Below are 12,444 nucleotides of genomic sequence, written 5' to 3'. Positions count from 1 at the left end.
GGGCAATATGTGCCAAAGGCTGTTGGGACTGCAGGAGACATCACAGCTAGACTTAAATTATCCACACAGCCGCTCTTTGAGCCTGAAGTGTGGGTTGACTGGGTCGCAAGGTATGGGGACCCCAGTTGCTGTGCAACCACTTTAGCCCAAGGGCTATGCAGCACACCACAACCTGTAGAGATCAACTCAAAGTGACACCCAATAACTGGAGCTCAAGAGGGCAGATCACAACAATACAGCCAACAGGAGGGGGCACGGTCAAACTGAAATCAGCCACATTCACTGCAGGAGCCTAACAGGGAACAAGTGAGCTTAATTGTTTTTTTGAAGACACCTTAAGTACTTCTACAATCTGTGGAAGAAATGACCTGGCAGTATTTGACCTGAGCCATCCCAGATGTCTGCCTGCTCTGATGGACTTAAAAGATCCATGGCAGGATTTACAGAGGAATTCTCCCAGTGGGCAGGCCAATGTTTAGCCCTCAATGAACCTTCTTCAATAAAGTAATTCTGGAGCCATTTCTCCAATTGCAGTGCCACAATTTACAGCAAATTACAGCAGTGACTGCATTTTCCCCCGCTTTGAACTCTTTCCTCTTTTACTGAGGACTTGAAATGTCCGGTGTGAACGCAAGTTCGTTTGTTCTCCCTTGAACATCAGACTCGACTACACTTCAGGACGCGAGTGGAGACGAATGTGGATTTCTACAGCCATCCCAAAGTGCTCCACAACCAACAAGCTGCAACTGAAGTTAAGCCAATGCTGTTTGGGAAGGAATAACATCAAGTTAGCTCAGCTACACTCCATCTGGTTCAGGGCTGAAAACTGGCCAAGACTCAAGATAAACTGGTTAAGATATCCTGCTCATCTTCAGATAGTGCCTTTGGATCTTTTACAGTCAGTTAAACAGCTTAGCATCTCAGCCGAGACACCAAACGTGCAACAGGACAGCATTCCCTCAGAACAGCATCGGCCCTACAACTCTTGACTCCGGGAGCAAGTGCTGTACTTGAGCCAAAACCGGAATCTGTTCAAAAGGTCCTTGAACAACAGTTTGATGCTTCTCTCGGAGGTCTGGACAGCAGGACAGGGAAGGGAGCCTTGGGGGGCATGAATCTCCACAAAGTGGGTTTGAGTCTCACCCCACAGCTGGCCAAATCAAAGTCAGCTCTGCCTGAGAGAACCCAAGTTTGAAAGTCTCAGTCCGACAGAGAGTGGCTGCCGGTTCACTTTGTCAAACTGTCCCGAGCCGAACACAATTAAATGAATCTTTTCACTCGGAGGGCCAAAGGGTGGTTACTAATGGGGACTGGAAAAGGACAGACTGGCACAGGGGGCATGCAGGAAAAACATAAGAAGCTGTAATCTGTATCCAACAGTGCTGATGGATGGGCTCAAGGTGGAAACTGCTCCATTCTCCCTCAAGCCACTATGATGAGGAAGCAGTGGCATCCGAGCTTCCCTCACCTCCTTCCCGAGCCCTTCTCAGCTTCCAGCACTGCAAGGTGACCTGCTCCCGGGACTCTGTTCCCATGGTGAGGAATCCTTCCTCCCCCCACTTATCAAATTCAACAACAGCTCAACCACAAGCTTGAGTTAGGCGGCACTCACCTGGTGGGCTGGAGTGGCTTCGGGAAAGGTGTGCTGCTGCGGGTGCTCAGAATGGAAGACGCCCATGTTGTTCCCCTCCCGTTGCACGTTGTGGAACATACTACTCTCCTTCTGAGCCTCGGAACTGGCCCCTTGGCCTGTCTCGTGCTCTGCTGCTTCCTGGCACACCGCACTGCCAAATGGTTGAACACCACTCATCAAGGGAATAGGTGGATGAAGCGTTGGCTGGCAAGATGACGCCTGGGTGCTTGTTGTCAGTGGCATCAATTCTACAGGCTCCGTCCCAAGGTCGGTATCCAAAGTTCCACTTGCATTTTGCAGCCCATCGCTGCTGCAACTAATATGAGAGGGTGGTCTGTCCATGTCTCTAACTGAAGGAGCTGCATCACACAAAAAAAACCACAAAAAATAATCGAGTGTCCCAGTTCAATGAAATCATCGACATTTCATTTTGCAAACTATACCAATAGATGGTCTGCTGAATCAACTGACCTGTTTTTCAGTCTCTCTATCCTACCATGTAATCCAGTGACTCCCTTTACATTAATATCACCAGTGTAAACCCCATGGCGTCACTCCCAACAAAATCTTGCACTTGGAACCCACCTTGAACACAGAAAAGCATCCCAAGTGATCAACTCAAAAGCATTAGTGGATGTCAGGCCAAACATGGGAGTGATGAGGAGGGAGTGACCAAAGGCTGGTGCCAACTGATAGGCTTCAAGAAGGGGGTGAGGTGTGCATGGGTTTTGGGAGGAATGTGGGTGGGTTGAGGGATGCTCAAGAGGCAAAGGTACAGAGAGGGGAGGGTTATGGGGCCCAAAGAGGTCACAAGAGAGCAGAGTGAAGGGTTTGAACAAGGAGACTACATTTGATACTTGGCAGGACTGGGAGCCAACTAAAGCCAGCAAGGACGAGGATGATGGATGATGTTGCAAAAGAGAATTTTGAACTGGTTGAAAGAAAGAAGGATGTCCATGAGATTTAGAACATGTCAGGCCTGCAGAGACAAAGACCGGAAAGAGGATTTCACAGCAGTTGGCCTCAAGTCAGCTGGAGAGAGGTGACATTTGTTCAGTGGCATAGCTATCTCTGCCATGGGAAGGATATGGAGGGCAGAAGCTCATCTCCTGATCTGGCAGGATGCAGAGGTTCCCAACAGCCTGATGGTCACCAATGGCTGGGAGTGCATGCAATTGATGGTTAAGGGCACGGGATTTGGGATGGGCGCTGAAGACTTTTAACTGAAGCAAGTAATGGATATTGGATAGATCTGGCTACCCAAAGGCAGTGTGGGAGCTGTGTGAGGTGCTGAGGTCAAATTAGGTGTCATCACATGGGAGCAAACGCCAGGTCCGCAGGTGAAGTTGGCAAGAGGCATCAGATTGACGAAGATGAGCAAGTCACCAAGGATGGAGGTAATTGTGTGGGGGAAGAGAGGTCATTTCTGAGATGCTCTATGATTCCACAGTGAAGAATGAGTCAAAAAAAACAAACGAGGGCTGACCCACTTTTATGGTCAATGGCACAACTTTGGAGGGAGCTCAAGAATAAATCAGCAGAGTTTTGGAAAGAATTTCCTCCTAAGTGGGATACAAATCCATTCAAAAGGAAAAGTTTGCCTGGAGCTTCAAACTTGAAGTCTTCACTGGAATATTCAATATTAAATTTGTGTGGAAATAGAAAAGAGAGGTGTAAGTGGTCCAAGTGTAAGGCAAGCAGGCAGGTTTTCCCAGTGCTGAAACTTGATAAACATGCAGCAACCAACTCAACAGTGCACGGTCACGCATTTTGCACTCCATGCAGTACTTTATAACAGTTCCACAATTCTTAACTTAATTACCCTCAGAGCTACCCTTTCCCCTTTCTGTTCAACAACTAAACTCTATAGAATTTCAGTGGCTTTACCACACAGTGCTTTTTCCTTGGGGTGTCCTTGGAGCTGACAGCAACTGGGTCTTCAGGTCTGGCCTTGCTCACACTGTCTTCTGGGAGATCTGACCAGCTACTCGTTCATATAGGCTTCAGAATTCCCTTAAATGCATTCCTTCCCTTTGATCTCCCTATTGCCTCAAACAGTCTCTTGAGAAATGCTTTCTTCCTAGACTTGATTAGACTATACTTTAGCTCTCAAGACTTGTAAAAACAAACTTACCCTATCTTTACCTTATACAACCTGCATATATCCCCCTTTGAACTAAAGCAACTCAATTCAAAAAACACTCCTGTTACTGTTTTATGTAAAACTCTGACGGAAGTTCCTCTTGGTTCATTAACATATCAAAACCACTTACTGCTGGTTTTAGACTCTTGCAGTCACTCTGGCTCTTATTCCAATTACCATATTTACACACCCAACAGCCTGTCTTCCAGTATATAAGAAATATGACAGGGTTATGAACAGAAGAAAAATATTAGAAGTTTATGTCTTCTTGACAGAAGCTTCTTGAATACAGTCACGCTTCACACTTGCCATGCGCTGGAGAGAACAACAGGCACGACAGAAAAAAGGCTGTTTGGCCCATCATGCCTGTGCTGGCTCAGAGATATCCAATTAGTCAGACTCCCCCTGCTCTGCAAATTTCTACCAGTTAAAAAAAAATCCAATTCTTTTTAGAAAGTTACTTTGGAATCTGCTTCCACTACCCCTTTTTTTGGACAATTCCAAATCACAACCACTCACCATGTTAAAAATAACTCCCAAAAGCCCCCCTGAAATATTTTCGTCAATCTGAAATCTGTCCCCTCTGGATGACTGACCTTCCTAACAGTGGTAACCATTTCCCCTTATTGACACGATTCAAAACCTTTGATCACCAGTGACCCCCAACTTGCGGTAAATTCAGTCAAGCCAGAGGACACAACGGAGACTGCTGACCAATTGGACAGCTTGTTTCAACAGATTGGAGGGTTGGGAGACAGAACACAGATGCTGAAATACAACTGGTTTTGGTATGTAAAAAAATTTTCCTGTCACTGAGAAATTGCAACATATCAAAGTGGACCAAAGTTTAGCAAGATCAGTTATCAGTCCATTTCTGATTAGACTTTTCTCCATTTTCTAACATCAACTCTCAATATATTTCTGTCATTTTACATGAACATTTTGTGCAATCACTGTTTTTTTTGGGGGTGGGGGTGGGGTTTGTGTCCCTAAGAGACGGTCACTATTTGCCAACAGCCCCCAAGACTGCTAGTATTTATAAGGGGTCCACTAGTGCGCCATTGTTTGCAGGATAAGCCCAATTGCAATGGGGAGATTCCCTAACTTTGTTGTTTAAGTTATTGTGGGCAGCAGAAACAGCTGGTGCTTGTCCAGCCGTCGTATATAAGGCTAATATCCAGTAGCAGTTGTGACTAACTTGAGAGTCCAAAGTGAAGTCATATTCCCTCAGTTCTATAACTGTTCCTCCACGGCATCTGTATTCTTGTTAATTCTTGCTTAACATCTACAAATACACTAAGATAAAAGCAAAATACTGTGTTTGCTGGAAATCTAGAACAAAAACAAAAATACCTGGAAAAACTCAGCAGGTCTGACAGCATCTGCGGAGAGGAATACAGTTGACGTTTCGAGTCTGTATGACCCTTCATCAGAAATAAGACATATAGAAATGAGATGAAATATAAGCTGGTAGAAGGGGGTGGGACAGGAGCTCGATAGGGGGCCAGTGATAGGTGGAGGCCAAGAAGAGACTGCCAAAGATGTCATAGACAAAAGGACAAAGAGGTGTTGATGGTGGTGATATCATCTAAAGGATGTGCTAATGGGGACATTAAGGGAAGCAAGCTAGTGGCAGATAGTCTGATGGGGTTGGGGGGAGGGATCAAAATGGGCTAAAAGGTGGAGATGAAACAATAGATGGAAATAAATTTAAAAATAGGAGGGAAAAGAAAAAATATATAGCTGTAAAAAAAATGATGTTATTGGAAAAAGGGGGATCGGAAAGGGGGTGGGGAAGGAGGAGAGAGTACATGATCTGAAATTGTTGAACTCAATATTCAGTCCGGAAGATGAGGTGCTGTTCCTCCAGTTTGCATTGAGCTTCACTGGAACAATGCAGCAGGCCAAGGATGGAATGTGGGCATGAGAGCAGGGTGGAGTGTTGAAATGGCAAGTGACAGGGAGGTCTGGGTCATGCTTGCGGACAGACCGAAGGTGTTCCGCAAAGCGGTCATCCAGTCTGTGTTTGGTCTGTCCAATGCAGAGGAAACCGCATTGGGAGCAGCGAATGCAGTAGACTAAATTGAGGGAAGCGCAAGTGAAATGCTGCTTCACTTGAAAGGAGTGTTTGGGTCCTTGGACGGTGAGGAGGGGGGAAGTAAAGGGGCAGGTGTTGTACCTTCTGCGGTTGCATGGGAAGGTGCGGTGGGAGGGGGTTGAGGTGTAGGGGGTGAAGGAGGAGTGGACCAGGGTGTCCCGGAGGGAACAATCCCTGGGGAATGCTGCCGGGGGAGTGAAGGGAAGGTGTGTTTGGTGATGTCATCATGCTGGAGATGGCGGAAATGGCGGAGGATGAGCTTTTGAACACGGAAGCTGGTGGGGTGATAAGTAAGAACAAAGGGGACCCTATCATGGTTCTGGGAGGGAGAGGAAAGTGTGAGGGTGAATGCGCGGGAGATGGGCCGGACACGGTTGAGGGCCCTGTGGGTGGAAAACCTCGGTTAAGAAAGAAGGAGGACATGTCAGAGGAACTGCTTTGGAAACTGGCATCATCAGAACAGATGCAATGGAAGTAAAGGAACTGAGAGAATGGGATGGAGTCCTTACAGGAAGCGGGGTGTGAGGAGCTGTAGTCGAGGTAGCTGTGGGAGTCGGTAGGCTTGTAATGGATATTGGTGGACAGTCTATCACCAGAAATTGAGACAGTGAGGTCAAGGAAGGGAAGGAAAGTGTCAGTGATAGACCACGTGAAAATGATGGAGGGGTGGAAATTAGAAGCAAAATTAATAAATTTTTCCAGATCCAGACGAGAGCATGAAGCAGCACCGAAGCAGTCATCGATGTACCGGAGAAAGAGTTGTGGGAGGGGGCCGGAGTAGGACTGGAACAAGGAATGTTCCATATACCTCATAAAGAGACTGTCATAACTGGGGCCCATGCGGGTACCCATAGCCATACCTTTTATTGGAGGAAGTGAGACGAGTTTAAAGAGAAAATGTTCAGTGAGAGAACAAGCTCAGCCAGAAGGAGAGTGGTGCTGGATGGGGGTTCCTCAGGCCTCTGTTCGAGGAAGAAGCAGTGAGCCATCAGACCATCCCGGTGGGGGATGGAGGTGTAGAGGGATTGGACGTCCATGGTGAAGAGGTGGTGGTTGGGGCCAGGGAACTGGAAGTGTTGATGTGATGTTGGGTATCAGAGGAATCGCGGATGTAGGTGGGAAGAAACTGGACAAGGGGAGAGAGAATGGAGTCAAGGTAGCAAGAAATGAGTTCCATGGGGCAGGAACAGGCTGACACTATCGGTCTGCCGGCAAGTCCTGTTTGCAGATTTTGGGTAGGAGGTAGAAGCGGGCCGTCCAAAGTTGGGAGACTATGAGGTTGGAAGCTGTGGAGGGAAGATCTCCAGAGGAGATGAGGTCAGTGACAGTCCTGGAAACAATGGCTTGATGGTCAGTGATGGGTTCATGGTCCAGGGGGAGGTAGGAGGAAGCGTCTCGAAGTTGATGCTCAGCCTCTGCGAGGTAGAGGTCAGTATGCCAGACAACAACAGCACCACCCTTGTCAACAGGTTTGATGACAATGTCAGTGTTAGACCTGAGAGAACGGAGTGCGACAAGTTCAGAAAGAGACAGGTTAGAATGGGTGAGAGGAGCAGAGAAATTGAGACGACTGATGTCACACCGACACTTCAGAGAAGGTAAGAATCCAGAGGGAGGGGTCCAGGTGGAGGGAGAATATTGGAGGCGGGTAAAAGGATCCGTTAAACGGAGAGAGTACTCCTGCCCAAAGAAATGAGCACTGGAACATTCCTTGTTCCAGTCCTACTCCGGCCCCCTCCCACAACTCTTTCTCCGGTACATCGATGATTACTTCGGTGCTGCTTCATGCTCTCGTCTGGAACTGGAAGAATTTATTAATTTTGCTTCCAATTTCCACCTCTCCATCATTTTCATGTGGTCCATCACTGACACTTCCCTTCTCTTCCTTGACCTCTCAGACTCAATTTCTGGTGATAGACTGCCCACCAATATTCATTTCAACCCTACCAACTCACACAGCTACCTCAACTACAGCCCCTCACACCCTGCTTCCTGTAAGGACTCCATCCCATTCTCTCAGTTCCTTTGCCTCCGTCGCATGTGTTCTGATGATTCCACTTTCCAAAACAGTTCCTCTGACATGTCCTCCTTCTTTCTTAACCAAGGATTTCCACCCACAGTGGTTGACAGGGCCCTCAACCGTGTCCGACCCATCTCCTGCGCATCCGCCCTCACACCTTCCTCTCCCTCCCAGAGCCATGATAGGGTCCCCCTTGTTCTCACTTATCACCCCACCAGTCTCTGTGTTCAAGGGATCATCCTCTGCCATTTCCGCCAACTCCAGCATGATGCCCACAAAACACATTTTCCCTTCACCCCCCTCCCCCGGGAGCATTCCGCAGGTATTGTTCCATCCGGGACACCCTGGTCCACTCCTCCTTCACCCTCTACACCTCAGCCCCCTCCCACAGCACCTTCCCATGCAACCACAGAAGGTGCAACACCTGCCCCTTTACTTCCCCCCCCCCTCCTCACCATCCAAGGGCCCAAACACTCCTTTCAAGTGAAGCAGCATTTCACTTGCGCTTCCCTCAATTTAGTCTACTGCATTCGCTGCTCCCAATGCGGTTTCCTCTACATTGGAGAGACCAAATGCAGACTGGGTGACCGCTTTGCGGAACACCTTCGGTCTGTCTGCAAGCATGACCCAGACCTCCCTGTCGCTTGCCTTTTCAACATTCCACCCTACTCTCATGCCCACATGTCCGTCCTTGGCCTGCTGCATTGTTCCAGTGAAGTTCAATGTAAACTGGAGGAACAGCACCTCTTCTTCCAATTAGGCACTTTACAGCCTTCCAGACTTAATATTGAGTTCAACAATTTCAGATCATTAAACCTTTCCTCCATCCCCACCCCCTTTCCGATCACCCCTTTTCCAATAATTTATCATTTTTTACAAGTATATATATTTTTCTTTTCCCTCCTATTTTAAAATTTATTTCCATCTATTGTTTCATCTCCACCTTTTAGCCCATTTTGATCCCTTCCCAGCACCCCACCCACACTAGGGCTATCTGCCACTAGCTTGCTTCCCTTAATGTCCCCGTTAGCACATCCTTTAGATAATATCACCACCGTCAACACCCCTTTGTCCTTTTGTCTATGACATCTTTGGCAGTCTCTTCTTAGCCTCCACCTATCACTGGCCCCCTATCGAGCTCTCCTGTCACACCCCCTTCTGCCAGCTTATATTTCTTCTCATTTCTATATGTCTTAGTTCTGATGAAGGGTCATATGGACTCGAAACATCAACTGTATCCCTCTCCGCAGATGCTGTCAGACCTGCTGAGTTTTTCCAGGTATTTTTGTTTATGTACAAATACACTCTTGACATGTTCACTCAATGTCCTGTTCCCCTTCCCTCAAAGATTCAAAGATACAGTGGATGGCCCTCCTGTACCTCACCCAAGTGTGCAGTCTTCCTGTAGAGGCTTGACTTCTGGTGTCGGCACACTGTTTACACAACTAAACCATCCTGTGTCACAAGGAGCTTGCACCCAGTCTCCCATTCGTGGGCCCCTCTGAGCATTGATCACTGGGTTCTCAGAAGGAGCAGGGACCTTGGCTCATTCCCATCCTCCATTTCCGCAGCTCAGAGCTGACTAGAGCAACAAGGTGTCAGGTGACTCAGACTGAACAATCCTGAATACAATGCCACATCAGGTCTCGGTGGTTTCAGTTGTGCTTGGCTTTTGGTTGACCGTCTGGGCCTTGCATGTAAACTCCCTGTTGCTTTTATATTTCCACATGTTCGACTCAATCGAAATGCAGGATCTTGGTTTAATATATCACCCAGAAATCAACACATTTTTTTTAACACAAATATAAGCAGAGATTATAGATTCAAAGTGGGGTTTGCCTCCAGAACCTTATGCCCAAAGAACCCTGTTAAATTCGGGATCCGCTGATTTTTGGACTTTTCACGGCCTGGTGGGAAGTTGGGAGAAGTTTTGGCCCAGTTTTGCGGCTGAATCCTCATCAGGAAGCTAAGATCAGTTTATGATTTTTGTAAATCAATGGGAACATGGCTTCAAAGAGGCCTCACTGTGAGCATCCAAGTGGCCCTTCTCCGGGGGGGAACCAATACGAGAATGGGGCAGGCCCAGCTCTGGCCGTCAACAAAACAAAACACGGAAGCCACAGACCCGTCCAGCCAAACAGCTGCTCCAGAAGCTGGAAAATTAGCTACTCACACGAACAGGAGGGACGGGGACTGATGACAGCAAAAATCCTTTGCGAAGGACGGGTGGACTTCCAAAGCGTTTGCAAGCATTCATTTAAAAAACAGAAAAGGGAACCAGCAGATTTCAGCTCACTGCGGCTCTTGGCCCTGCTCGGTAGAGAGAGCAAAGCTCCTTGTGTGACAAAGAAGCCTCCCCTCTTTCTCTCCGGAGCAACATGAGCAGTTGGAAGCAAATTGTAACCATTTCAATTTGTTACTCGGGAAATGGAACGTCGCGACTGTTTCAAATGATACAAACGCTCAGGGCAACGTTCCAAAGGAGGTGCGCACGCGCCGCCCGCAGCCTGAAACTGAGCCGCTTGTCGATTGCTGCCTGGTCGGGGGTAGGGAGGAGGTGGAGACTCCATACCTGGATGTGGCTCGCTCTCTCTCTGCGATCAGCACAAGCAGCCACCTGTCAGCCTTGCAGCGAAGTCGCCACCTGCACCCTTCCCTTTCTCTCTTCCATCATTTCTCTTCCCCCACCCGATTTTCCAGCATTTCAACGTCAGCCACCCGGGGTGGAAAGGTCATTGGGCGTCAGCACGCAGGCACGGATTTGCAGATTGGCGTCTTTGCATTGTCTGCTTCAAACAGACATCTGGGCATTAGGTTCAAAAAACAATTCTCTGCTGAACTGCATTGCTCAACGTTTGGCAAAGGGGCACCTCTTTTTCTCTAAATATTCCCCCCGTGGAGGCTTTACGACATAGCCTTGCAAATACAGGATAAGATATAACATCCTGCATTTTCCAACTCAACTGCCATACATAACTCTGTAACATCGCCCGTTAACATACATGCAATAGGGCAGGGAGGGCTGTGCTGTGCATTTAACAGCAACTCCTTTTATTGGAATGGGACTTTAACCAATCCTTTCAGCACATGGGGCCATGAGCAAAAAAGGGGAACACTCTTAGACAGAGGCCAGGACTGCTGCTCCAGCGACAAGCACTGAATTCAAATCCCACCCTGGCAGCCCTGGAACTGAACCTCAGCTAGGAGATAAATCATTGTATGATGACAGCACAGGACCAGGTCACTTGGGCCCATGTGTCCTCGCCAAAACCTGGAATCTAAAAGTCATCTCAGTAATGGTAACCACGACAACCACCATCAATTGTTGTAAAAACCCATCTGGTTCACTTAAGGGAGGGAAATCTGCCGTCCTTACCAGGTCTGGCCTTCCTGTGACTCTGGACCCACAGCAATGTGGTTGATTCTTAACTGCCCTCGCAAGCTACTCAGCTGTATTTAAGGAGGTGGCTCACCATCAGCTCAAGGGCAGGAAGGATGGGTAATAAACATTGGCATTGCCAGCAATGTCCACTTCCCATGCAGGATTTAAATTAAACATTTGTAAATACAAATGGCACCAGAAATGCGAGCAGATCCTTCCTCCCCTCACCCCATTGCCACTTCCTCCTTGGGGCAGTGTGCAGGGAAACTCCTGGGATCATGCTCCAAGATTGGGATTGCAAGCTGTAACCCCCATCCTACCCCCCACCCCAAACCCAGGGCAACAAGAATTCCGAGCAGGAACAATGCTGGGAGCCACTCTAGAGATTGGGGTGGGGCTGGGGGACAGGAGACCGGGAGATCAGTTTAACCTGGGCAGTGTGAAAAACAAATCCTTTGGGGCACATTCTGCCATTGGGAATTGGGAAGCGAGTGTGAAAGTCTCTCTGAATTGGGAGAAAAAGAGCATTAAACAAGGGAGTGGTTTTAATTTGGAAACAGTAAAACATGGCAAGATACTTCAAGTGTGAGACTTCAAACAATACAGACAGGAGTCAGCAAACAGGAAGAGAAGAGCCTCCTTGTTAGATCATGTTGGATGAAACAATCTGTCGCAGTGACCAGCCTAGTACAGAGCCAGACACCCACTCTACCACCAACTGTGACACTGCACCTCCCTGCAGTGGGAACACCATGTGTGTGCCATACATAACTCTGTAACATAGCCCAGGACTTGCTTTAACCTCTCACCCTGACCTCCTGTCCAGGGACTATGACTGCCTTTCACTCAGTTCTCCAGCTCCTTGATGAATGTTCACAAGACTGTTTCCCTTCCCCACACCCCTCCACTCCATGAGTCTTTGTGCAACCCGCCCCTCTTGTGCTACACTAACCCCCCCCCCCCCAACTTTCATTCTCTAGAGTCCACATGCATCCCCTCTGCCTCATGCAAATCAAATTCTATCCACCCGCTTCCATGTCTGTGTCCTACTGTTCCTTGACAGGCTGTAACTTCCCCACTCCCAATCTTCCCTCTGCCTGCCATCGTCCCCCTCCTCTCCAACCCTCCCAAACCCCTTCAACCTCATGTCCCTGTCATTCCCCCCCCC

General features: G+C 48.1%; 1 protein-coding gene across 2 annotated transcripts in view; it reads right to left on the bottom strand.

Annotated features, from left to right (window-relative positions):
• LOC121290085 (phospholipase DDHD2-like) overlaps nt 1-10,609 on the bottom strand; it is a 37,753-nt gene extending 27,144 nt beyond the window's left edge. The window contains exons 1-2 of one of the 2 annotated variants that reach the window (XM_041210241.1): nt 10,467-10,609; nt 1,613-1,992 (exon numbers count right to left, since the gene is read on the bottom strand). In XM_041210241.1, the coding sequence (XP_041066175.1) occupies nt 1,613-1,975 (363 nt within the window). In that variant the 5' untranslated portion in view covers nt 1,976-1,992; nt 10,467-10,609. Of the gene's footprint in view, nt 1-1,612; nt 1,993-10,067; nt 10,381-10,466 lie in introns of those variants that run through there. The other variant, XM_041210242.1, reaches the window with a different exon arrangement.
• Between the last annotated feature and the right edge of the window lie 1,835 nt (nt 10,610-12,444).

The sequence above is a fragment of the Carcharodon carcharias genome, chromosome 17, assembly GCF_017639515.1.
Source record: "Carcharodon carcharias isolate sCarCar2 chromosome 17, sCarCar2.pri, whole genome shotgun sequence".
Taxonomy (NCBI): Eukaryota; Metazoa; Chordata; class Chondrichthyes; order Lamniformes; family Lamnidae; genus Carcharodon; species Carcharodon carcharias.
The sequence above is the reverse complement of the archived record's forward strand: the minus strand, read 5'-3'. Positions and strand labels throughout refer to the sequence as shown.